The following is a 27,394-nucleotide window of genomic DNA, read 5'->3' on the forward strand; positions in this document are numbered from 1 at the left end:
CATAGTTCATGTGATCCTTTATAAGTGACTGCTATGTGGAAAACTGGTTTGCAGTATGCATGTTGTAACAGTCTGCTCCTGCTGGCTTGAGTACCCTGCTGTGGGCACGGAGGTCAACTTCCACATAGGCCTGTTGCATGAACTGCCAATGGGTTTTAGGGGGGAATATCAGGATGTTGTTTGGGACCTTATTGCAAGTTAATAAACTAAGAAAATGATGAAGCCTGCATTTAAGTGGTATTGGGGGGTGGGGCCTTAAAGTTTGATCCTATTTAACCTTCAGATTTTGTTTCTGTCACATACAGAATCATTCCTTCTGCTGGTAAAATTAATGTCTTACATGCAGATATTCAGAAGTTGGGGGGGGGGGCTGGAGAGAGAGAGTTTACCAAACATTTATATGGATTTAAAGTGCATTTAAAAAAATGACATAAAAGGATTATTTCAGTGATGGCATTAGAATGATGGAATACTCTATTAAGTGCCATCTCTCTGGTTCTTACGTGTCAGTATGAAGCATTTCTCCTCAAGTAAACTTTAGCAAAACTTTAACATTCTGAAGCATTTCTCCTCAGGTAAAAAAGTCCTGGTATGATATCAAAGAAACTGCAGCTAGGGAAGCCACTGCACATCAGAATCTCCCCTCCTCCCCATTTGAAATACAAACAAAAAGGCAACAGATTCTTTCATAAATCAGCACAAGTAATGGCTTCAGTGTAACAGTTTTATTAGTTTTATTGCTTTTATGGCTCATTTTATCCCTGTAAAATAGTCAACGGCAGTTAATGCTTCTAAATGTTGGCTTTTATGGTGAAGAAGTTTTAAGTTTTATTGTTGATACATTTTTAACCTTTTAATGTATTACCTTCCCTTTACAAACTGCTATTGTATAGTAGTACTTCTAAAATTTTGGTCTAAATGACTGTAAATAAATAAAGTAAGTAAGGCAAGCCTCCAGCGGGTTATCCATCTATGGCTTCTAGCATGCCTACTGCATTTGGTTTTCTGTCGCAGCTCTAGCCCTCAGCCTTTAAACCTTTCATGGTTCCAACACCGATTGTGGATTTTGTCCTCAGTGATCCAGGTGGTCAGCTAGCCTCCACAAATGCCAGCTATCACAGCCTACTGCTGTCTCTTGATCTACAGTAGCTGCAGGCATGCAGCCAGTTTACAACCAGCCTATCGCTACTGCAGCTTCCTATTTATTTTGAGCAAGATGGTCCAAGACTACAGGAACCTTGCTCATTATTATTACCACTTTCAGCACTTTGATTGATTACCTAGTCTTCTCAATGCAGGTAAAAAAAATAGCCTGACCTGTCACTTAGGGTTTACAAGGCTGCCAACCTCAGACAAACCTGAGAGAGTCCGCATTGACAATGAGAAATCAGGGGAATTCATGAGGGAGACAGTAGCTAGTTAGTTGGCTTAAATTAAGAAGTAGGTAGTTATTAAGTGGTAGTTATTTGTTATTTTCAGCTGTGGTTGTGGAGGAGAGGGGAATGAACATGAGTGAATAAGGTGAATGGAAAATAGGGAAGCCAGCAAGGGGCTGGGGATCCCAGTAATTGGGGAATGGGGGAAGTACAGTCGTGGGATAAGATGGCTTTCAAAGATTCAAAAGGGAACGGATACATCGGAGAAAACAACATAGAATAATTAACACAGCAACAGTTATGAGAGAATATGCAAACAGTTGTTTTACCCAGCTCAGTGATGGTAGCCATCCAGTAAGAAAATCCCACAGGCTCCATTGCCCATTATCCTGCTTAATGGAATCCCGATACATTTCCAGAGTATCAGTGTGGTCCTGGATAGCCTTGCCATTATCAGTAATATTAAAACAACACACGTTAGAAATTGTTTCACATCCTAAATTATGCTTAACTAAAAGATAATGGCAGCTCTGTTATCCAAAACTGCTTCTCGCAATATATGTTGCTCTTTATTTAATAAAGTTAAGGCTTGAGAGGTAGTTTTGATTGTCTTTGCGAAAAAAGGCAAGCAATTGCATTGAAATTCTTTGAGTTACCTACTGCAAGTCCAGAAAATCTAACCAGCAATAAAGCAAGTGAAATATATTCAGCCTAAAGCAGTATGGGAATCATGTTGATTTGTAGGAGTTTGTAGCTCCCTCTTCTGGCGGACTGGAGTGGTTGTAATAGATGAATGAGTAGAAAAGGGGTTAATCAACTCAAACAACAAACCGTACCACTGGAACTATTAGCTAAAATAATTAAAAGTTCTTTGACCACAGGAAAAGAACCAACCCGCAGGTAAGGTAAGGAAACATGACCATAGCCATAACTGATATTTTGGTAAGTTGTCCAATTACTAAATGATGACATAGGTGGGTACAGTTGAGCATTTGGGCACAAGTGACATTTATGCCTGCAGCAATGTGAGATGTACAGAAAATAACGGCATCTGCAGGGAGGCGATAGATAGGTATACCCCAATTTGAGCTACTTGCATAAGAAACAGTAAAGTTAATCAGATTACCAAACATTATTACACTTGCAAGAGTCTCAAGTTGTTTGCATACTGGGATGAGGCAGGTGTTTAAGAGTTCATGAGTGTTCAGATTGTTATTTACACAGAACTCTTGATTGCCACTAAGATCAGCTAAATGGCTCCATAAGTTGTACTTCAATTGTTCTTTCAGATCAGAGTCTACCCCTGATCCATGAGATGATGTTGCAAAACAAAAACAGATAAAAAGGATAATTAAAAGTGTTACTCCTACAGAGTTAATATTAAGCTGAGTGATGATTGCTGCCAGATATGATTCTGAAGTCTCAGGTGTTCCTTGCTGCTGCAAGGCAGGTTTACTATCAGCACTTAAGATTTTCAACATTCCCTTTGTAATCAAAGGCTGTGTCCTCTCAGGATGACTGGGACGTTTTCACCTCCTCCCCTCCCCTGGGGCCATCTTGAAATTCGGGATTGGATCCTTTAAGCTCTGGTGCCAGCTCATGCTTCCCTCGATAAGGCTTCATGCACTTGGCTGGAACCCACGCTGGACCTGTAGGAGTAAGCACAGCAGCATAGCTATGTCCCCATGTAATGAGGGGGACAGGACTTAGTTACTTAGGCTCAAGTAATTGTCTATACATGACTAAAGGGGGAGGCAAAAATAATTCTTTTTGAGAGTACCATAGGAGAGTACTGATTAAGCAAATCTGAACAAAAAGTTAACTGATTAGAAGTAAGTAGCACTGCTGCCATAATATCTGACAAATTCTGTGGCCTGATTCTCCGTTCTTGCAATTGGTGCGAAAGAAATGATTTAAAAGTGGGCCCATTCAACAATGGTTTGTCCTGTTGAATTATAAAGGATACCAATGGGTTAACTGGATATCCCAAGTGGCACAAAAGGCTGCAGAAAGGTAGGCAGGAGCATTGTCTGTTTTGATTGCAAGGGGCTGGACCATAACAGCAAAGGCTCGGAGGCAATGATGAATGACGTGATGGTATGTTTCTCCTCTTTAAGTTGTGGCCCAAATGAATCCAGGGCCTAGTCTGCACACATTGGATAATGCATTTTCTATGTGCTTTGGCAGCTGGGTTTTCCTGTGCAGAACAGGAAAATCTACTTCTAAAGTGCATTGAAAGTGCATTATCTATTGTGTGCAGACTAGGCCCAGAATAGGTGTCTATCCCCAAGTGTACATAAGGGGCAGGTTGTAAGAGGGAGACATGAGTAACATCCATTTGCCAAAGCTGATTGGCCTGCATGCCTCATGGATTAACAGCATCAAAAGGAAAGGCTGTAGGAGATGTGGCACATTGAAGACAGCCTGAACGATTGAGTGAGCTTCTGTTAAAGAAATACCAAATTGTTTATGGCTTTACGCAACTGCTTGACACTTTGATGAAAGAAAGCATGGCTGTCATGAGGGACTGAAAATAAAGGACAAAGATTTTAAGGCAGCATCTGCACAAGCATTGCCTTCAGAAAGAGCATCTGTAAAATTCTAATGTGAGCGGATATGAGTAACAAGAAATGGAGCTATGTAACAAGGCTTGAAGTGTAAGGAACAAACTCAGTAAGTTTGAATCTAATGGAGAAAGATATGCAGAAGATTAATGAGTTAGTAAACTGAAGACATATTGGGAATAGTTGAAAAAACAGCTGCTAATTCACTTCTCTGGGCTGAAATTTGTGGAGTTGTGATGTGAGTGACCCAGGTACCTGTGTGGGCTTGACAAATTGCAACTCCCCTCCTGGGGGAACCATCTTAACCCCCGCCTGCGGCGCCGCGGGCGCCACGGACTAAATAAAGCCATAAGGGCTTAGGGGGAGGAGTTAGGGCGGGCTCTGTCCGGGATGAAGAAGGGTGCCGATTGGCCCCTTCCTCCGGACAGACCATCGGCGGGGCCTTTCCGATTGCCGCCCCATCGGCAAGGGAGCAATTGCAGTTGCTCCCTGGCCGCTGGCCTGACACAGCAAGAGGCACAAAATGCCTCCCACGCGTCAGGCCACCATGTCCCACGTGCCAGCGGCCTGCCGACTCGCCGGCCGCAAGATCATTATCTAGCACCCGCTGTATTGTAAGTACAGCGGGCTTGATTACTAGTCTGTAAATAAAGTTAGAGTATGATTAATGGATTGAGGCAATTGCACTGAAGTGGTTGGCACAGAAGCTGATGAATTAAGGTCTATCAGGGATCAGTGAGGGGGGGTTGAAATAAACTTCTCCCACATAGTCAGCCATAGCAATTTGATAAGCATTCATGGCAGGTGGGACTCTTGAAAGAGGGTGTTGTGTCTCTTGGCACTCCAGCCCACCTCTGCATCTATGAACTATCCAGTGAGGTCCACGGTCCCTTGTAGGAGCACTGAGCAGAAGGTCTTTTACCATGTTCCCATATGCTCTTGTTTGGGGCTCGTATTCGGATGTGGCAACCATCCATGTTCTTCAGGAGACACACAAACAAAACATACCCTTAAGACAAAAGCAACCTTACCGCAAACCATGCCGGTCTTACCCGCAGATGCCCAGGAGGGCATAGCAGTGTGTATACATTGCTGTATATCTTTTTGGCCAAAAAAAAGGAAATTTACAAGCAGGACCCCATCTTACCTACCTTCCCAAGGTCTTCTCCCAGGCAACCCACCTTGCTGTGGAGCTCGGCCTCCATTGCGAAGCAGACCTCCAGCATGATATCTCCAACAGTGGACATGCCCAGCCCGAACCTCTAGGAGACAACTCAGTATGGGATGTTGTTTGCCAGGTACCATAGAGCCACGGCCACCTTCTTCACCATGATGGACAGGCGCATGTTGGTTGTATGGTGCTGCAGCCTCCCCCTGAGCACAGAGAAAAGCTCCCTGAAGGTGCCTCTGGTCATGCTGAAGTTCAGGATCCATCCATCATCACTCCAGGTGGCCTGGACAAAGTTTTCTCACAAGTCGGGGCTCCTCCTGTCTACCCACACTTTCTTTGAAAAGTGTACCTCTGTGACAGCAAAGCACCTGTGCCTTGCTGCTCTCCTTGAACTCAGGGAGATCCTAATGTACTGGCAGTGCTGGGTACACCTGGAGTCTGCGTGGGGCCCATGTGCACCTTCAATGGCCTTGATCTGCTTGATCTGAGCAAGGGTGGCAGAGATGACTTGGATGATGGATGCTACCTGAGCCAGCATGGCTATCAAGGGATTCTCCATTTTCAATAGACTCATGAAACGGCCACTCTCAAGAAACAAAGGAAAATGTTGGAAAGGTATGCTGCTTGGAGGGTTTATACAGGTATGTTCTGGGCAGGGATGTGTGCCTGCCTGGATAGTGAGTGTCAAAGTGACATGAAAAAGTTAATCCCTTATCACAGAACAAAGCAATGCCTCAACGCTGTGCTGTTAATGCATTGCAAAGCGTAAGTGTGCATTAAAAAAAAATTAGTTTCAGTACTTGGGGGAACTTTTGAGTTCCCCAAACCACTACTGAGAAGGGACTGGTTGCCATTGATGACAATACAGTAAACGAACTGGAGGCCTGTTGGCCGCCTTTGGAGGTGACGTTTGATGGCTTCAGACGGCTCTCTTTATCCGAAGTGGACAAGTTGCTAGGCTCCCTGAGCAGCTGAAGGGGGCAGTGGTTCACCCTCTCCTGAAGAAATCTACGCTGGATCCGCGGGACCCCGCCAGCTATCGCCCAGTGTCGCACTTGCCGTTCCTGGGCAAGATGGTTGAAAGGGCCGCGGCAGACCAGCTCCTGGCATTCATGGAAGAAACTTCAGCACTCGATCCATATCAGTCTGGTTTCCAACCTGGCCACGGGGTGGAGACGGTGGTGGTCGTCCTGTTGGATGACCTCCGTCGCCAGCTGGATAAGGACGGGTCGGCAGTGCTGGTCCTTCTGGACCTGTCGGCCGCTTTCGACATCGTGGACCACGAGCTGTTGGTCCACCGCCTTGCCGGCACGGGGATACAGAGCACAGCGTTACGCTGGATACACTCCTTTCTCCAGGACCGGACCCAGAGGGTTGCAGTGGGGCATGAGTTCTCGTGTTCCTATAGACTCCCTTGTGGGGTCCCTCAGGGCGCGGTCCTCTCCCCCACATTATTCAACATTTTATGCGCCCTCTGGCCCAGCTGGTACGGAGTTTTGGACTGGGTTGCCACCAGTACGCTGATGACACCCAGCTCTATCTCCTCATGGACGGCCGCCCGGTCTCCCCCCCGGAACCATTCGCCAGATGTTTGGAAGCAGTGACAGAATGGTTCGAGCAGAGTCGCCTGAAACTCAACCCCTCCAAGACGGAGGTCCTGTGGCTGGGACGTAGGGGGCAGGACCAGGAAGCGCGCTTACCCACCCTGGCAGGGATGCAACTCACCATCACGTCCCAGGCCAGGAACTTGGGTGTGGCCATTGATGCCTCCCTGACTTTGGAGACGCAGGTCAAAAAAGTAGCGGGCTAGGCGTTTTCCCACATTCGCCATGCCCGACTACTAGTGCCCTACCTGTCCCCCGAACACTTAGCCACAGTGATCCATGCAACGGTCACCTCCAGAATAGATTTCTATAACTCGCTCTACGCGGGCCTTCCCTTGTCCTTGATCCAGAAACTTCAGCTAGTGCAAAACGCAGCTGCTAGGGTCCTCACTGGCACATCTTGGAGGGCCCACATCCAGCCAGTGCTGAGGCAGCTGCACTGGTTGCCAATTGCAGCCCGGATCCAGTTCAAGGTTCTGGTTCTAACCTTCAAGGCTTTACGCAAGTTGGGACCCACATACCTGAGGGACCGCCTATTGCCCTATGGCCCCCGCAGGGCCTTGCGCTCTGCGGGTGAAAATCTGTTGGTTGTTCCCGGCCCTAGGGAAGCACGCCTGGCCTCGACCAGGGCCAGGGCCTTTTCGGTCCTGGCCCCGACCTGGTGGAATGAGCTCCCGGGAGAGCTGCGGGCCCTGCGGGATCTTTCAACGTTCCGCAGGGCCTGCAAGACGGAGCTCTTCCGCCAGGTTTATGGTTGAGGCCAGGGCTGATAATAGATCTATCCCCCCCCCGGGGACTCGGGTTCTGGATCCGAAGCAAAACATCATCAGGACCTCCTCTCCACCAGCTAGTAGTGGGAGGGAGGGGGGGGGGGAGTTGAGCTGCCGTTCTTGCCATGCCAGTAATATTGGCAATGTTATTATTGTTTTTATGGGGTTTTAATGGGGATTTGTGATATTGTTACCCGCCACGAGCCGCAAGGGAGTGGCAGGATATAAATATTATAATAACAATAACAATAACAATAACAATAATGATGATGATGATGATGACAAGGAGCGGTATGTGGGACTGGTGTCCCATTTGGAAGGCTGCAAATGTGAGGTTTACAATCCTGCTTTTGTGCGCTGAGACCACGCCCCTCTGAGTGGAAAGGGTCATTGGTTCTCATGGCATGTTACTTTGGAGCAGCTGGTGCAAGAACTGTGGTGGTCATTAGGGTGTTCCAAAGATTGTTTTGGGGTGCAACCTGGCCCTGTTGTCTGCCTGTGCAATTGTTCTGAGGACACCCCACTTTGGAGCAGCTAGCACAAAGTCCTTTTTTCCTTTTGAATGTCCTTTTGAAGCAGGAAGACTGCTTAATGTGGGGATGTATGACATTGTAGTCCAAATCTTATTTTAGGGTTCAGAGCTCCTTTCAATATTGTTGGTTGAATGATTTCACAAATAAGAATGAATGACTAAGTAACCAATTTCCGCTTTCTTTTAAAGGTTCAGTCTGTGGTCCCTTCTTTGCTATGAAATTGGGTACTATATTTCAGGGAGTTTGCTGGGGAATCTATGAGGATTCATGTAGCTCTAGCGTTTACTTTTTCCTGAAAAACTGAACATAAACTACTCCATAAGCTAACTCAGGAAGGCACAATCATTCGGGAAGGCGAGAAAAGCTTTTCATCATCTGACAGTGTGCCATTTTAGTTCGTTTGTCTCGAGAATCAGTGTGCTATTTTAGTTTCGTTTTCCTGGCCTGTAGCTCTGCCTCTTCACATACAGAATTCCGGGAAGTAGAGTACTCCTGGAAGCATGAAACAGACTTCGGGAGTGAACTCCTTGAATGTAGACTCAAGTGGGTAGCCGTGTAGCAGCAGCACAACAAAACAAAATCAGAATCCAGTGGCAAGAGTCCGTGAATGTATTTTGCTTTGTCTCCCGCTGTGTTTCTGTTGCACCGGCTTCCTCCTGCTGCCTGAGTGTTAAGTTTCGTTTTCTCGGCACTGGCTGTTTCAACAGGGGCGGAGCTAATACTGTGCTACTGATCTGAAAGGCACAGCCCCTTTGGAACGGAGCATCTTCTTCAAACGGTAGGATATCTTCTTCTCTCTAATCAATTGTTTGTTGATCTTTGGGATGGGCTTCCCAGGGAAGACAGGAGGTCCTGTATTAAAGACAGAAACTAAGGTTCTGCGGAGAGATCTTCCCAAGACTCCGGTGCCACCAGATGTACTTGAGCTGGGAAAAAAGAAATTCAGAGTGCAGGTTTTTGCTGAAGATGCCAGACAGCCTGCGAATTATGTTCAAAATACAATAGCAGGATAGCAGAGACTTTCCGTCTGGATACTAGCCACCTCAGTGGGTGGTGGGTTCTGCTAAACAGGCAACTTTGTAAAACGCATGCATCAATGAAACCTCTCCTTGCCTAAAATTGTCCATCATACTTTCATTATATTTTAGTGCCAGGTTAAGGCTTAAAAAAATAAATAAACCAAGACCACTGTAGATTTAGCTGTATTTTTGATGTTTCATTGTTTTCATGGTTTTATTGATTTTATTCATTCATACAAAAGCTCTTATCCTCTTTTCCATTTATATCTCTTCACTTTTTAAGTGTTGATGTTCATTTTATGCCAGTTGGGATTTAAATGCATCTGATCATATTTATAAATAAATAAATACATTCTCTTTTAAACTTTCATAAAATAATGGTGTTTAAATGCACTCCCATATGGCCAATTGGGGAGGGGTTAGTTGGAGATGAGTTTTAAAAAGGTAAAGGTATCCCCTGTGCAAGCACTGGGTCATGTCTGACCCTTGGGGTGACGCCCTCTAGCGTTTTCATGGCAGACTCAATATGGGGTGGTTTTTCAGTGCCTTTCCCAGTCATTACCGTTTACCCCCCAGCAAGCTGGGTAGTCATTTTACCAACCTCGGAAGGATGGAAGGCTGAGTCAACCTTGAGCCGGCTGCTGGGATTGAACTCCGAGCCTCATAGGCAGAGCTTTCAGACTGCATGTCTGCTGCCTTACAACTCTGTGCCACAAGAGGCTCTGGAGATGAGTTAGCTACTTCTCAACAAACACCTTTTCCTGGAGACCGTGTAGAAAACAGGCACAAGAACAAATGCAACCAATTCTTCCAAGTTATTTAAACGTACATTCTACTTTTTAAGAAAATGGACAACTGTACATGTTTACTGCAATTGATAAACTTCCTAGTAGGCCTGGGAACTCCTGCTCGGGAAGTTTCTGGAGACATGAGGATAGTGCCTGAGGAAGGCAGAAGGGGGGGGGGGGGGTCAGCAAGGCTGGGATGCTATGGAGTCTGGAGTCTGGTGCTTCCTGGGGGCTAGAGATAAGATGTAATTCTAGGAAGACTCCAATCCCCACATAACCAATTTGACTGTTTGCTCAAGGTAATATCTATATATTCTCTTTAAATTCCTCAGAAGGTAGTGGGTTCTCCATCTTTGGAAATGTTTAAACATAGGCTGGCTAGCCATCTGATGGAGAGGCTGATTCTGTGAAGGCTCAAGGGGGTGGCAGGTTACAGTGGATGAGCGATAAGGCTGTGAGTGTCCTGCATAGTACAGAGGGTTGGACTAGATTAGTGGTCCCCAACCTTTTTATCACCGGGGACTTGCCAACGCTTTACAATTTTACTGAGGTCCGGGGGGGGGGGGGTAGTCTTTTGCCAAGGGACATTGCCGCTGCCTGAGCCCCTGCTCCACTTGCTTTCCTGCCGGCGCCCCTGACTTCCCGCCGCCTTGAACCAGTGGTTCACAGTAGCTGCCTCTTACCGAAGAGACTGCTCACAGAGTCTCTCAGAAAATACCACTTAAACAAAAGTGACACAAATATATATTTTATTTTTGTATAAGTTACTTGTGAGCTGACATAACTGATTTCAATTGTAGGAAAATATTTTGATGTCTGAAGAGCAAAATGTCCATCAGTATTGTAAAGAAAGATGAGCTACGTCCACAGAAGCGAAACAGCAGTCAGGTATTGGCATATAACATTTCTAAACTTATACCGGAAGCTGCCAAAATGTATACTTGAAAATGTACCAAAAATACATCTTTAAAATCAAGTTATCAAATTATCTTAAAATAATTTGAAATTGATAGAGACAAGTCTCTTGGGTGCCATTGCGACATTAACACCCTGGCCTTGTCAGGCACAGAGTAGCAATAAGCACTGGGAATCAGGAGCTTTCTCTCACCACCCCATATCGTGGCGGACCAAGGCAGAGGATGAGCCAATGAAGGACAGTATTAACTTGTAGAAGAAAAGCTGCTTCCTCATGTTTGTACCGCTTTAGGCTGAACCAGACATGATAAACATGCATGGGACTGGCAGCTCTACTGTAGCTGCCCATGGCCTTATTCCTTTTAAAAGTGCTGCCAGGCCCCACTGCTGGCTTGAACTACAGTGCAGAGGGAGGAGGGGCTCCTGCCTCTCCCCTCATTATTTCCCTTACCTGAAATGGCATCAGAGGCATTTGGTGCCCCACTGGAAGGCTGTACATGCACTGAGGCTCCCTGAGAATGGTCCCCATCACCTTTTTGGGTTGGGAGCACAGCATGAGAGAGGAAGGCAGTTTTCAGTTTCTGCATTTAGTAGGTCTCACTCTTCCCTGCAGATCTTGCTGACACTTAATTTATGCTGGCAGCAGGCAGTGTCTTCAGGATATCCATCACAAGCTCATATTTTTCCACTTCCATTAAAAAAAAAACTTTTATTAGCTGCCTTTCTTCCTCGCAGCACTCAGGATGCATGCAATACAAATAAAACTGAATGTAAAATAAGATAACATTTAAAATCTCAATTAGGAATGCCAATAAATAAAATAAAATTAGTCAGATGTCATCCTAAATACAACTGATTTTCTTTTCCTCCCGTTTTCTCACAAAATCCCTGCAAGGTAGTCTAGGCTGAGTGTTTCACAGTGGCCTTTACAGCTGAATGGAAATTTGAATTCAAACCTCTCCAGTACTAGTTCAGCACTGGTCACCATACCACGCTACTTCTCTGATTATTATTCTGCTTTCCAGCCAAAAACTGGCTTCCAAAGTACCTCTTGGTAACCAAAAGACTATATGGATAGCATTTAAAATTCTATTAACATTGACCCCTGGGTTAAGGATTCCCTGACTGCAGTCCTCCCCCCTCTCTAGTTAAGCATCAGAAAGAGGAGTTCTCGACTGAGCTTCTGATTTCACATCATATGAAGATTATTTGTCAGCAGATATTGAAAAGTCTGATTATGTAAAAGTGCTTTTATGTAACAATTATAGTTTTTGATAGGCTGGGCTTCCTGGTGTTGGGAAAACTTGTAATTCTCCTTCCACACTTCACTTTTGTATTCTGGATTATTTTATCTAATTAGCTGCCATTTGTGATAGTTTACAATAAGGGGCACAAGTAAGCTCTTCTAATGCAAATTAGACTCTTTAACCATATATGTATAGCAATGATATTGCACAATAAAATTCTGCTGACTTGGAATAATAAATTATTGTTATTTCATTAGTTTGGGATAATTAACATTTTACTAGATGTTAAGAATTGTACTAGATGTTAAGAACCAAATTTACCAGGTTATAGTCCGAAAATGTATTCTATGAGCAAGGCATAACAATTTCCCTTTACCTAACATTTTTAACAGCATTTATAATTCTGCAGACTTCTTTTATGTTGTGCCCTTCAATATGTGGGACAAATCTAATCTTCTGTACTTACTTTGGGCTTTCCCACTGCTGATTACCAAAGCACCCCACTAGAATTACCAAGTGTTTGTTCTACTGGATTCTGCAACTTGGCTTAGATCTTCCACAACCAATATGTTTACAGTTTATAACACATTTATTGCAAACATCTGATTTTGTTTTACCTCGGAGTTTAAATGTTCATACTGAATTAATTGCTCTGGTTTTAATAATGTGAAAGGTGGCCTAGACATTGACTAAATAAATTTACTATCTGGGTACTGTCTGGGACTGCTAATGTTGAATGGGCTTGTGAGGTTTTAGATGGCTCCCTTCTGGGCCTGTTTGTTTTCCAGAACGGAACAACTGCTTTGTGCAGCCAGTATGAGGAGAGGGTTCGTCCTTGTATTGACCTCATTGATTCTCTGAGGGCTCTTGGGGTGGAAAAGGACCTGGCGCTGCCAGCTATTGCTGTGATTGGAGACCAGAGCTCTGGAAAAAGCTCCGTGCTTGAAGCATTGTCTGGAGTTGCTCTTCCCAGAGGCAGTGGTGAGAATTCCTTCTCAGATTTTTCTCTGTGAAATTTCTAATTTTTCTATGTGTCCCAAAAGTGCAATAGTGTTCAGTCATTCTTTTTGTCTTTGAAAAACAGCTGGATTAGGCATAGGACATGCTTTAATTTCCAAAAGCCTCTATAAAGTTCTGAAGTACTCCAAATCTCCTTTGGATATTTCGTGTTTGAGTACTGATCAGAGGGGAAAACAAAGTAGTTTTCTTTCATTTTTTAAAAAATAACACTTAAATACTGCTTTTTTCAACTTTATAGGTATTGTTACTAGATGTCCATTAGAACTCAAGCTGAAGAAGCTGCAATCCACAGAGACATGGAATGGGAGAATTGTGTACAAGGAAACAGAGCAAATGCTGACTGGCCCATCACAGGTGGAAGATGCAATAATAAGAGGTGGTTACGACTGAATTTCATTCATATATGAGAGTCCTTTTTTGTGATAAGTCATCACTGAAGCCAAAACAAGCATGAAAAAATGGTTGTAGTACCCCCCCCCCTCCCATGCACTTGACACTAGATAATTTGGTTTCTGTTCGCAGTATCTGTGTTGGGCTATTTCACTGAAGCAGCCTAACAGCCCAGAAATTTTTAAGAGATACTTTCAGCTGTTTTAACTGCTGGGTAGCCATCTTGCTGGCCAATTGGTTTTTCTTCCACCGTCAGTACTGATAAGCATTTAAAAATGATTTTCCTCTTTTTTAAATACAAGCTGAGATCAATTTTTTTCAGCCTATCATAGCATGGTTAATATACATCCCCCAAATATTGCAGGAAGGAGTCCCCCAACCAGTTTTGCTAGGTGCTGTTTATTGCAGCAGCTGGAGACATCTCATCCCATGCACCTTCCTTTGCCTCCCTCCCACCTGGAACCTTTCTGGAGTGGCAGCCACTCCCTCTTCTCAACCACTGGACTGGAGGGACTTGCCAGCCGCATGGCAGTGATGGCAGCCTGGCACTTCTTGCAACACTCTACAAAATAGCTGCAAACTTCAATGGAATAATGTTTTTACACTTTCTGTTCCTTTCAGAGATGGGGGTGGAGGGAGAGTAAGAAGTTACACTCACTCATCCAACTTGGTTAAAGGAGCTAAGCCAGGGAAGATGTGGATACTCCTCTTCCTTCCCAGTTGTGCTTAGTAGAGACAGGCAGACAATTGTGAGCCTTCACCTCTCTCTGCAGGAAGTTTTCCCTGCAAATGGCTCTTCTCAGTGATTCGATTTTAGCGATCCACATGCCTTTTTGATAAACTCAAACTCAAATATGTAAAGATTTTACACCAATGTGGGGAGGAACTGCAAACACTCTGCCAAGATGGCTACATGAGAATTAATACAGATTGAAGAATCTCCTTCAATTTTCAAGCAACACATCAAGAATCTGACCAGTCTGGAGCTAAACACTAAACGCAGTGTAGAGCCAAACAAAACAAATTCAGTGCCACAATACAGTCTAGGTTTTCTTCTTGATATGCAGGCTAAATACTCCATGATTCCTAGGAGAAAAACTGGAGAAAATAGGAAGGTGAAGCATTCACGTACAGCATTCAAATTAAAGCCATACTGAAGTGGTTAATGCCATTTCAGAAGTAAGTCTGTGTGATGGTTAAAACCCATCATGGAAGGCAGGCAACTAGAATATTTTGGAATTGTATAATGCCAGCTGCCATGCTTTGCTTTACATAAACCAGTGGTCCCCAACCTTTTTTCGGCTGGGGACCGGCAGGGCGATGGCCACGCCCGCACAGCGCGCATGCGTGGTCGCGCCCGCGCAGCGCGCATGTGCGGCTGGGCCGCACATGCATGCTGCGCGACCAAAATCGTGCATGCACAGCAAGTGCAGCACATGCGTGATTTGGCCGCGCAGCGCGCATGTGTGCACGCGTGGCCAAGCCGCGCATGCACAATGTGTGGCGCGGCCCTGATTCCCTCCCCCCCCCGCAGTAAGAAGCTTCCCGGGCCGCAGGCTTGCAGCCTGGGAAGTATTTTACTGCGGGGGGGGGAACCGCGGCCCGGCGCCCTAACCTTCGTGGGGACCACTGACATAAATCAAGGCTTAGAAGGACAACAAAATTGTGATTGCCTAGCAACCAACAAAATAGCCACCGAGAGCTCAGTGGATATTCTTAAAGCTACAGGTGTTTGTATTTATTTTATTTTTCATTGATTTCACATTTTCTCAAAATCTTAGAACTTTCTTCAGGCTTGTAGAGCAATTTCTCCTATGTGTCCCTGGCTTCATTTTGCAGATCTGTTGATTCATATTCTATGGCCCAGTATGAAATTAGATAGATGTTACTGGCTAGACAGTTTGTTTATTTGTCCACTGGGAGAAATCGTCTAAAATGCTTCCTGTAGAATATGATTAATTTATTATATCAATAGGTTAATGGATATATTCATCCCTCATATGTAGCCCAGAATGCAATAGCTGGTAATGGAGTGGATATTAGCCAAGAACTAATCAGCTTAGAAATCGCCTCCTCAGAAGTTCCAGATCTGACTCTGATTGACCTGCCAGGAATTACAAGAGTGGCTGTGGGCAATCAACCTCAAGATATTGGAAATCAGGTAAAATCTGTTCTGATAGGGTTCTAAAATCCAGTGGAGTAGTTTATAACAAGATGATCAAGACTGCAGTGTTTGTTTAATGTGCTGTACCTGTTTGAGTTTTTTTCTTATTGTCTTCAGACTGATATTTACATGTTTCTTATATGTCAAATTTATTCCTTTTAAAACGGAGACTCAAATCTTTTTTAAAAAGCCAACGTATATATACCCAGTTGCTCATGAATAATTTTGATGGGGTATGCCAAAAAAGAAGAAGAAAAAACAGATAATTTTTGTGGGGCAGTAGCCATGCATGACATTGACTATTTCAAAGCAACGTTTTCTCTTGAGAGAGGGCACTCTGATATTCTTGAGTTCCTCTTCCCATAATCCCTGGATGCAGGAAATCCAGAGCCTCATTCAGCAAGGATTTGTATGGCTGGGCCCCCTCCCCTCTCCACACACTCCAGGCCCATCATCAAACATTTTTTCCAACATGACCATATATAGTCATATCACCTGATAAACTTCTTTTCAGATTTAGAAAATATATAAAAGATTAATTAACTCCCAGCCAATCAATGTAACCCTTCCAGGGCTATCTCATCTAGATTTACCTAAGGATAAACTAGATGTTTGCTACTAATAATAAAAATATTTAAACCACTGTGAGGTGATTTGACTTTAAAAAAGCAAATCTAACCGCAGGCCTGGAATCTACAAAGGCATTAGTAATACAGTCTTCATTTCTGTTACAGATCATAAACTTAATTAAGAAGTATATAAATAAACAACAAACCATCTGTTTGGTGGTGGTGCCAAGTAATGTAGATATTGCAACTACTGAGGCACTGAAAATGGCTCAAGAAGTAGACAGTGCAGGAGAAAGAACGCTTGGTAAGTAAATAATTCACTCTGTGTGCATGGCTTGGAACAGCAGGGAAAAGGACATTGTTGTCAAGAATGTTTGTTTTGAATATAGTATTTACACCTTGCTTTAAAAAAATCTTGGCACTTTCAGCAGGAAATTCAATGGTGCAATCAAATCTCCGGTTCGAATTGGTGAACCTTCAAAGAGAAATAGAATTGCCTTTTTCTTTTGCAGGACAAGCTTTACTTCTTTTCCCCATTGCTCAGGTTCTAGTTCTATACACGAGCTTGTCACAAAGCAGAAGCAGCTTCCCCACATTATTATGTGTGTGAGTTATTTGAACAGAGGTGCTAGGATTTGGGAAATGCTGCACTGGAGGTTGAAAGCCCTACAGAAAGTAGAAGGATAATTTTTAATTGATTTAGATATTTATACCCTGCTTCTCTTCCTAGTGGGGCCCACGTGTCTTGGCTTCTATTACCTTCACCAAACCAAACTACTAGTGCTCTAGTTGGCCCTGGAACACCTAGCCACAGTGATCCATGCAATGGTCACCTCTAGATTAGACTTTTGCAACTTGCTTTATGCAGGCCTGCCCTTAACTTTGACCTAGAATCTATAGCTTTTCCAGAATACAGTGGCCAGGGTCTTCACAGCAACACCATGGAGGTCCCATATCCGGCCCATTCTCCAACAACTGCATTGCTTACCAGTCGAATTCTGGATCAAGCTTAAGGTTTTGGTAATTATCTTCAAAGCCATATGCGGTCTGGGCCTAGTGTACATGAGGCACTGCCTTTCTGCCTACACCCCTTAAAGAGCTCTGCGCTCCACCACCATCAACTGGTTAGCGATCCCTGGCCACAAGGAAGTCCACATGTCCTCAACCAGGGCCAGAGCCTTCTTTGTCCTAGTCCCACCTGGTGGAATGAGCTCCCAGAGGAGATCAGGGCCCTAACAGTTCCGCAGGGCCTGCAAAAGGAAGCTCCTCCATCAGGCATTTGGCTGAGTTCGACTGAAGCTAAACAGCATCCATTGGGCCCACGAACCTACTTCCCCTGAACCCATACAACTGAATTGACCAACCATAAGTCTGTTAGGTTGTTTATTGTTACAATGTTATCATATTTGTTTATTGTTATTATTATTTCTGTTGCCTCTCATTCATTATACTCTCTGAGTCTGATGTGCTGTTCTTATTCATGTTTCATGTGAACCTGAGCCTTAGGGGAGAGTGGTATATAAATGCAATAAATAAATAATTCTTACTACAACAATCCTGCAAGATAAGTTCAGCTGAAAGTGTCAGGCACAAAAACCTTCCATGGAAGAATTGGGATTTGAACCCAGATCTCCCAGATTGTAGTCTAACACTCAAATGAATACGCTGATGAGGTAGTGCTCTTTGCCTACCTTTTTCTCAGAAAACATGTAAATGGCAAAGAGAAAATGACATGCCTACCAAATGTACCTTGATATGCAGGCTGCTAGCTCCACACATGCTTTCCCATGAAGGCTCTGTTCTGTGTCTTCATTGCTTTGGAAAGTGAATCACAACTGCTCAGTGTGAAGGAATACCCTTTTCAGTATAGCAGTTAATCTGAAGGCATGACATAGTGTTCAAAAGTGGTCTGGCTCAGCTTTTATGTCCTGCCTCTATCAATTAAATAATCATTTACTAATTACTTCACAGGAATTCTAACCAAGCCGGATCTGGTTGACAAAGGAACAGAGGCAGAAGTAGTTGACATCATCCGAAATCAAAGAGTTTTCTTGAATAAAGGTTATATGATAGTTAAATGCCGTGGGCAGAGAGACATCAACAATAAAGTGACCTTGGCAGCTGCAATCCAGAATGAAAGAGTATTTTTTGAAAAGCATGAGCATTTCAGGTAGGATTACCCACTGCAAACAGAAATATCTTACTGCAATATAATGCAAAACTAAATAAATATATGTAACAAGCCATCCATAGCACAAAGAAAAAGGGGCTCTCCCCTTACCTCTTGTGACAGGAAGCTACTATTTTAAAAGGCCCCAGAATGTCTATATTTGGCCCCATAGCTCTGTTCAAGGGTCACCATGACGCCCCCCCTGGTGGATGCATGACTGAGACCGATTATGCTGCTGGATGGGCCGCTGCCAGGTCCTTGCAGTGGGGTAGCATGCTCTGCCACATCCTGAGAACGCACGGGGGACAAATCACCTGGCACACCCAGACTGACCTGAAGTAATGCGAGCTTGCACACAGCGCTGGGGCTTGAAGAGCCCAGTGTGCTGTGCGGTGGGGGCGGGGAGCAGGGGACATGGGTGTCCCACCACACACTGGCAGGAGAACAGTATGCTTCTCTCCCACCATTATGGTCCACCCTCTGAGAAGCTAACAGTTGCATTCGGTGTCCCTGCAAGGACACTAGGCCGGGGGAGGAGCCAGGCCCAAAGGCTCAAAGTCCCAGCTCTTCCATTATGCACAGGGCTGGCTCAGTAGGGCCACAGATGGCACCCTCAGCAGCAAACAAAATGTGGGAGTTTCCACGTTCACTTATCGCAAGCCATCCGGGGTGCTGCACCAGGCGAGGGCCAGCATGGCAACTGCGTCGTGCATAATCAGGGATTAGCCCTGTTGTCACCACCCCGTACTACCCGCCCCGTGCATAATTGGTCTGAGGAAGGCAATCTAGTCTCCAACTCTGAATTGCATTGTAGACCTATCTGTATCTACCCATTTTATAACTCCAAGCAGGATTTCTTTTTAGCCTGTCGATTTTTCCTTCTGATACTTGGGGGCTTTACGCACCGGGATCTTTGTAGCAAATTGGTCACTGAATGAAAAATCGCCATTTAAAATAGTGGAATTCGTTGTTATGCATACCTGCCTTTGTAGTGGAATCCAGTTGTGTTTTGTAGCGTTTCCCACAGGCTTCCGGTCTCGGCAGAAATCGCTAGAAAGGAAGCGCTATTGCCAAGCTCGTCCCGCCCCTGGCCGTCAAGCAGCCAATGGGCAGCCGTTAGCATGCTCCCAAACAGCCCCTTTCCCTTTAAGAAAGGTTTAAAAAAAAAAAAAAACAGACCCATTGCAACGAATCTGTGTAGATTCGTTGCAACGGAGAGACCCATCCAGATGCCTAGTGTGTTTGAGCTGTCGTTTGATCGTTGCCACGCTCCCTCCGAGTGAAAAAAAAAATCCCCCCCCCCTCTCACGGGCCCGATTTTCGGCTGAATGAATGTGTAAAAAATAAAGGGAAAATACATCAGCAAACGGGCTTTTCTGTGGTTTGTGCTTAGTGACTAAAGGGGAGGGACTGAAGCAAGGGAAGCCTCTAAACAGAAAGAGGCTCGCTGGTGCGTTTATCCCCGCTCGCTCGGAGAAATAAAAAATGGCGATCGCTTCGCCGGAAGATCAGAGAAGAGAGCCAGGGGGAGGGACTTTGTAGAAACCGCAACAATGTTAACGCACAGGTCTTTTTCGCTAGTGTTGCAGATTGGTTGCAGGAGTGTATCGCTTTCCGGAGGGTGAATCCACTTTTGGGGATTTCCCTGAAAGCGCTACAAGGAAGCGCTTTTTGCAGATTGGTTTCAGGTGTGTGGCAGATTGTCGACGACGTTGTGCAAAACAGCAAATCAGTAGCGTTTTCAATTGGCAACCATTGTGCTATTTTGAAGGCGTGCAAAAAGCCCCTTGTTCTTGTCAAGTTCTCTTGCTACATCACCAGAGTCCTGGCTGCACAGCAGTTTTCCACTCCAAAGGAGTTTTCCAGTCTTTAAAAAATGACAGTTGGCATCCTGCAATAGAGCTGCAACATCATAATGGTTTGTCTACCAGTTCCTTTGAATCTGCAACTTTTTAAAAGTAAGTTTCTATCCCTTTTCATTGAAAGTAACTGTCTTCCCATGTATACTTTCATCAAAACGGTTAAAAATTTGCTTTTAGAAGAGGTGGTTCTTATATGCCGCTTGCCCATTTACGCTTCCAAGCTATGCCATCAGCCCTACTCTCAGGCAGTTTTTCTGGTGTACCTTTTGCCCTTCGCCTATGTATCTGTGGATAACCTGCTGTTGAAGACTTCTATCATTATGTTTTGGATTGTCCACTATACCTGGAGCCGAGAACCAAATATATTGAGAGATTTTTGAATGACCAGAACTTCCCTGCAAATTTAGACAAAATGGTATTTTTATTATTGGATACCAACCCTCTAATCAGTTATAATGTCTCATTATTTGTACTAGCAGCAAGGAAAATTGAAGCCAAATTTACGCCACCAGAGAGCTAGAGACCCGAATTCTTATCATCTTTCATTATCTATGGACCACTGCATATATTGTTTTAATTGCTTTATTGCTTTTTTGATATCAACCGCTATGATATTGCTAACATTGTAATGGCCTATGGCTAGAAACAATAAAGTCTTATACATACATATGCCGCTTTTCTCTACCTGAAGGAGTCTCAAAGCGGCTTTCATTCACCTTCCGTTTCCCCACAACAGACACCCTGTGAGGTGGGTGAGGCTGAGAGAGCCCTGGCATTACTGCTCACTCAGAACAGCTTTATCAGTGCTGTGACAAGTCCAAGGTCACCCACATGAAAGCTGGGAATTCAGAACAACTCTTAGTTATCATAGCAATTATGTCAAATAGCTGTTTGTGTTTGTGTGTATGTGTTTAAAGAGCTTAGTTGTGTGTTAGAACTCAAACTGTTTACTTTTACTGGCTGAATAGAGGGACATACGTGACCCTGCTTCCCATATATGTGCTGACTTTCTACACAACATTGACCATTTGAAGGGTCCTTTTAAGAGGGGCGAGTGTGGTAAAATGAAAAATCTGGGAACTACCTGTGACTTCTCTGTCTATATGCAAATATTATGCAGAGTCGTACTTTGAGTCACTTGGTTCTTCACTGAATGATTTATATCTTGTCAGAATTCTTCTTGAAGAAGGCAGAGCTACCATCCCAGTTCTGGCAGAAAAACTTACCCAGGAGCTGATGGAACACATTAATGTAAGAATACTGCTATTTAGCAGTTAAATTTTATTACTTAAAATCACTGGATGTCATGTGGAAATGCAGAAAATGGAACAGAGGAAATGTTACAGTATCAATATGTCTAATAGTTCACGTGGTTCCATATGTTGATACTTAAATCCATGGATTAGGCCTAAGGAGACAAAGCTTACTAAATTCTGCAGGGCCTGTAAGATGGAACTTTCCCCCCGGGTTTATGGTTGACGTCAGCCAGAAAAAAACCTGGTTTTATTTTTATGTAAAATTCATTTGTTTTACCCAAGTTGTGGTTCACCACCATGAGATGGCAATGTCTGAGAGGAGCGGCTAAATAAATAAACAAAATAGATAGGTCTACAAACCTGGAGGGTCAGTTTTGCAGAAAAATCTGAAAACTTTTTTTAAAGGGAGGGATTAAATTTCCTTCAAATAAAGAAGGGTTCTCTGCACGTGTGCAGAGAATGTACCTCTGTTAGCTGGCCTCATCCACTCTCCTTGCAGTGGAGGCATTAGAAAGAGAGCTGGTCATGCCTGCCACAGGCCCATTATGCACGGCCGACAAAACGGCGACTTTGGGTCACATGGCACGATAATATTTAGCGCTGCGTAATGTTATTTTTTCTATGTGTGGAAGTGCCCTTAATTTGTTCCATGAGATTAAGATTGTGATTACCCTTTTTTCCAGAAATCACTACCCAAGTTACAAAATCAAATAAAGTGCAAACTTGAGAAGGCCAATATTCAGCTTCAGGAATGTGGCCCTGGTGTGCCGGAGACAACAGAAGAGCAGATGCTTTTCCTTATAGACGTAAGGAAGCAACTATATGGGATGGACAATTAATAAATATGGACTTTCAAGGATTTGGCTTGGGGATAGGAGGTGTTCTGGGAATTTTTCTTTAGTTTTGTTGTTTTAGAATGCTTGCATTTCTTTTAGTATTTGTTACATAGGAACAATCTCTGCTTCTGTTGTGGGGATACTGCATTTTCTGCATACAAAATAAGGGGCTTTTTTTTTTGCATTTTTTGGTCAATTCTGGCCCCATACTGCTTCAGCATATCGCCTGATTCGCACATGTTTTTGTGCCTTTAATTTTTGCATTTGTTTGTTTTTTCCCCTTCCCCACCCTGCAGTTCTTTTGAGACCACCTTTACCTCATTTTTTTCCTGGAAGCCAAATTTGACTTGCGTTTTTCCTTGTGTGTCACATCTCTGTGGTTTGTTTTAACCTGCCCACATTCACTTGCCTCCAGCCTACGTTTTGAAAACTGGGCAGCCATTGTCATCCAACCATTTTCTCTCTTCCCCCTGAAAATAGCCATGTTTTTAAAGTGGCACTAAAATACCAATATACTGTTATAAAATGTTCAGAAGGTTCTTTGAATTCTCAGCTTTCACCTAGTACCTTGTGCAAATATAAGGGGGAAAATTTGCAAGGGAAGAGAATAGAAACTTTAAAAATGAAAGCTGGAAATTCAGGGAATATGCTGCGCTTACTTATCAATCTATTGTTATTTTAATGATGTTTTTGAAATTATTTGTTGTTCTTTTTTTATTATTTATTATATTCATATACAGCTCTCCCCTGTGGCTCAGGGCAATTCACATGAATCATAGGGGAACAGGAACAATACAGAGAACGTTGGTAACCATGAATAACAATAGAACAGTAATAAACAGTGAGAACAGTAAATTCATAATTGTAACATATTGACAGCCCCATAATTGGTTGGTTCAGGACCTTTGAAATTCATGGGAGATCAACCAAATGCCTGATCGAGGAGCTCTCTTTTGCAGGTCTTGTGTGAACTGTTCAAGTTCCGTTAGGATCTTGATCTCCTCTGGGAGCTCGTTCCACCAGGTGGGGCCAGGATGGAGAAAGCTCTGGCCCTGGTTGAGGTCAAGCAAGCTTCCTTGGGTCTAAGGATCACCAGAAACTTGGAGGTGGTAGAGCGTAAGGCTCTTTGAGGGGTGTAGGCAGAGAGGTGATCCCTCAGGTACACTGGGCTCAGACAGCATATGATCTTAAAGGTGATTATCAGAATCTTAAGTCTGATCTGGAATGTGACTGGTAATTAATGTAGTTGTTGAAGAATGGGCCAAATGTAGGACTTCTATAGTGTTGCTGTGAGGATCCTGGCTGCTGCATACTAGACCAGCTGTAGTTTCTGGATCAAGGTTAAAGGCAGGCCTGCGTAGAGCAAGTTGCAGAAGTCTAGTCTAGAGGTGACCATCGCGTGGATCACTCTGGTTGGTGTTCCAGGAGCAAGTAGGGTGCTAGTAGTTTGGCTTGGTGAAGTGGCAGAATGTCAGCCTTGCTATGCTATGACCTGAGCCTCCATCCAGCGGGAGAAGATTATGCCCGGGTTCCTGGCGGAGTGAGCCACAAATAGCTGTACTCCCTCCGGGTTGGGCAGACACATTTCCATGCTTATAAGCTTCCCGCCCAGCCACAGGTCTTTGAAGGGTTGAGCTTCAGACGACTGCTTCAGCCACCCCATCACTGCTTCGAGGCAACTGGCGAATACTTCTGGGGGAGAATCAGGGCAGCCATCGATCAGAAGAGCTGGGTGTCATCTGCATATTGGTCACATCCCAGACATTATGTTGAAATAGCTATATAAGCATACTCTGTCCTGGGCCTTACCTGGCTTATAGCCAGACGCGGATGTTGGATTTTCGTAGGGCAAACTTTAATAAACTCGGAGACATGATGAGTGTCATACCATGGACGAGAATGCTGGAAGGGAAGGGAGCATGTGAAGGGTGGGCGCTACTCAAACAAGAGCTATTGCATGCTCAATCAATGACTATCCCAGAAAGACGAAAACACTGCAGGAGCTCAAAGAAGCCTATTTGGATGAACAGAGAACTTCAAGAGGAACTAAGAAAGAAAAGGAAAATGTTCAGGAAATGGAGGGAAGGACAGAGCTCTAAAGAAGAGTACCTACAGGTTACTAGGCACTGTAGATCAATCATCAGAAAGGCCAAAGCTGAGAGTGAGCTAAGATTGGCCAGGGAAGCCCATTGTAACAAGAAAAGATTTTTCAGTTATGTGAGGAGCAAACGTAAAGTAAAGGAGGCAATAAGCCCACTGTTGGGTGCGGATGGACAAACTAACGGAAGATGCAGAGAAAGCAGAAAGGCTTAGTGCCTATTTTACATCTGTTTTTTCCCACAGGTCAAAGGGTTTAGGCACATCTAGAGATGGCAGTAGCCAAAGGATAGTGTCTGGGTGGCAGGTTAACATGGATAGAGAGGTTGTCGAGAGGCATTTAGCTGCACTGGATGAGTTCAAATCCCCTGGGCCGGATGAAATGCACCCGAGAGTGCTCAAAGAACTTTCCAGAGAACTTGCACAGCCCTTGCCCATCATCTTCGGGACCTCTTTAAGGACTGGAGATGTCCCGGAGGACTGGAAAAGAGCAAACGTTATTCCGATCTTCAAAAAAGGGAGGAAGGATGGCCCGGGAAACTACAGACCAGTGAGTCTGACCTCTGTTGTGGGGAAGATAATGGAGCAGATATTAAAGGGAGTGATCTGCAAACATCTGGAGGACAATTTGGTGATCCAAGGAAGTCAGCATGGATTTGTCTCTAACAGGTCCTGTCAGACCAACCTGGTTTCCTTTTTTGACCAAGTAACAGGTTTGCTGGATCGTGGAAATTCGGTTGATGTTGTTTACTTGGATTTTAGTAAAGCTTTTGATAAGGTTCCCCATGATGTTCTGATGGATAAGTTGAAGGACTGCAATCTGGATTTTCAGATAGTTAGGTGGATAAGGAATTGGTTAGAGAACCGCACTCAAAGAGTTGTTGTCAATGGTGTTTCATCAGACTGGAGAGAGGTGAGTAGCGGGGTACCTCTGGGCTCGGTGCTCGGCCTGGTACTTTTTAACATATTTATTAATGATCTAGATGAGGGGGTAGAGGGACTACTCATCAAGTTTGTAGATGACACCAAATTGGGAGGACTGGCAAGTACTCCAGAAGATAGAAACAGAGTTCAACGAGATCTGAACACAATGGAAAAATGGGCAAATGAGAACAAGATGCAATTTAATAAAGATAAGTGTAAAGTTCTGCATCTGGGTCAGAAAAATGGAAAGCATGCCTACTGGATGGGGGATACGCTTCTAGGTAACACTGTGTGTGAACGAGACCTTGGGGTACTTGTGGATTGTAAACTAAACATGATCAGGCAGTGTGATGCAGCGGTTAAAAAGGCAAATGCCATTTTGGGCTCTATCAACAGGGGCATCACATCAAAATCACAAGATTTCACAGTCCCATTGTATACGGCACTGGTCAGACCACAGGCCTCACTTCAAGAAGGACGTAGATAAAATTGAAAGGGTACAGAGGAGAGCGACGAGGATGATCTGGGGCCAAGGGACCAAGCCCTATGAAGATAGGTTGAGGGACTTGGGAATGCTCAGCCTGGAGAAAAGGAGGTTGAGAGGGGACTTGATAGCCCTCTTTAAGTATTTGAAAGTATTTGAAACTTGGAGGAGGGCAGGATGCTCTTTCTGTTGGCTGCAGAGGAGAGGACACGCAGTAATGGGTTTAAACTACAAGTACAACAATATAGGCTAGATGTCAGGAAAAATTTTTTCACAGAGTAGTTCAGCAGTGGAATAGGCTGTCTAAGGAGGTGGTGAGCTCCCCCTCACTGGCAGTCTTCAAGCAAAGGTTGGATACACACTTTTCTTGGGTGCTTTAGGATGCTTTGGGCTGATCCTGCGTTGAGCAGGGGGTTGGACTAGATGGCCCCTTCCAACTCTGTATGGCCCCTTCCAACTCTATGATTCTATGATTCTACAAAACAAAAAAGAGGGATGCTGTGTCATCTCTGATGAAGACAGCACCCTCCCTTGACAGCCCTGATTACTGAATGCTTGTGTAGAAAAAATTAACTGACTCCACAACTGAGAAAATAGGGTCACGTGTGTGGAAGAATTGTGCCCATTGTAATTCCAGTGCTTGTGGATTGACTACCAAGCAAATCAGTAGTAAGCTGTGCTTGAGGAAAAGCTGGACCATGTAAATGTTCAGCAGGGTGAAAAGTGGCCAGAGTTCTCACACGAACACTTTGGAGGGTCCACATCCGGCCCATACTCTCAACTGCTACAATGGTTACCGGTTGAATACCGGATCAGGCTTAAGGTGCTGGTAATTACCATTAAGGCCATATGTAGTTTGAGTCCAGCATAGCTGAGAGTCCGTATCTCTGACTGCACCCTCCAAAGAGCCAACTGCCTGGTGGTCCCTGCCACCAAGGAAGCACATTCTCTGTCCTGGGCCTCACCTGGTAGGACAAGCCCCTAGAGAAGATCCGGACTCTGTCTGAACTATCACACATAAATAGAGCTCTTCCATCAGGCATTTGGTCGAGGCCAATAACACCAGTTGGACCCCACCCCCCTCCTACCCAGATGAGCACACTCTGGGACTGCAGAAGAAAAAACTTACCTGGAGCTTGTTCTATCCTACTATGACTGTTACTCACACTATGTTGATATACAGTATTTGCTGGCATATAAGACTACTTTTCCCCCCTGAAAAACATGCCTCCAAGTGGGGGGGTCGTCCTATACGCCGAGTGCACTTCAGTTGGGATAGTCATAGCTGCCCATAGTACTGTAATGTAATGTAACAAACTCTATATTTTGAGTGGAAATGTTGGGGGGTCTTCTTATACGCCGGCAAATACGGGTAGTTACAAAACTTGCCATATAATGTTACTAGCCAAAAAGCCCATTGCATGCCGAATTGCAGTGGGCACTAGCAGCCCCAGGGAGTGAGAGCGGGCATAGGGAGGGGAGGCAATTTACCTGGGTGGCTGGAGGGGAGGCGCGACCTCGGAGGCCACAGCTGTGAAGGTTGGGCAGGCAACGGGATCGCTGGCATGTTGACAGCACCAAGGAAGCCTTAGACCTGCCCTCCTCGCCATCCAGGAACCATCTGGTGGCAAGGCT

General features: G+C 44.5%; 1 protein-coding gene across 2 annotated transcripts in view; it reads left to right on the forward strand.

The window, feature by feature from the left end:
* The first annotated feature begins 8,472 nt into the window (after positions 1-8,472).
* LOC143839958 (interferon-induced GTP-binding protein Mx1-like) overlaps positions 8,473-27,394 on the forward strand; it is a 28,297-nt gene continuing 9,375 nt past the window's right edge. The window contains exons 1-9 of one of the 2 annotated variants that reach the window (XM_077342756.1): positions 8,473-8,796; positions 10,626-10,713; positions 12,776-12,968; positions 13,246-13,383; positions 15,404-15,558; positions 16,296-16,434; positions 18,102-18,300; positions 21,335-21,413; positions 22,102-22,224. In XM_077342756.1, the coding sequence (XP_077198871.1) occupies positions 10,654-10,713; positions 12,776-12,968; positions 13,246-13,383; positions 15,404-15,558; positions 16,296-16,434; positions 18,102-18,300; positions 21,335-21,413; positions 22,102-22,224 (1,086 nt within the window). In that variant the 5' untranslated portion in view covers positions 8,473-8,796; positions 10,626-10,653. The remainder of the gene's footprint in view (positions 8,797-10,625; positions 10,714-12,775; positions 12,969-13,245; positions 13,384-15,403; positions 15,559-16,295; positions 16,435-18,101; positions 18,301-21,334; positions 21,414-22,101; positions 22,225-27,394) is intronic. The other variant, XM_077342757.1, reaches the window with a different exon arrangement.

This window comes from Paroedura picta, chromosome 6 (assembly GCF_049243985.1).
Source record: "Paroedura picta isolate Pp20150507F chromosome 6, Ppicta_v3.0, whole genome shotgun sequence".
Taxonomy (NCBI): Eukaryota; Metazoa; Chordata; class Lepidosauria; order Squamata; family Gekkonidae; genus Paroedura; species Paroedura picta.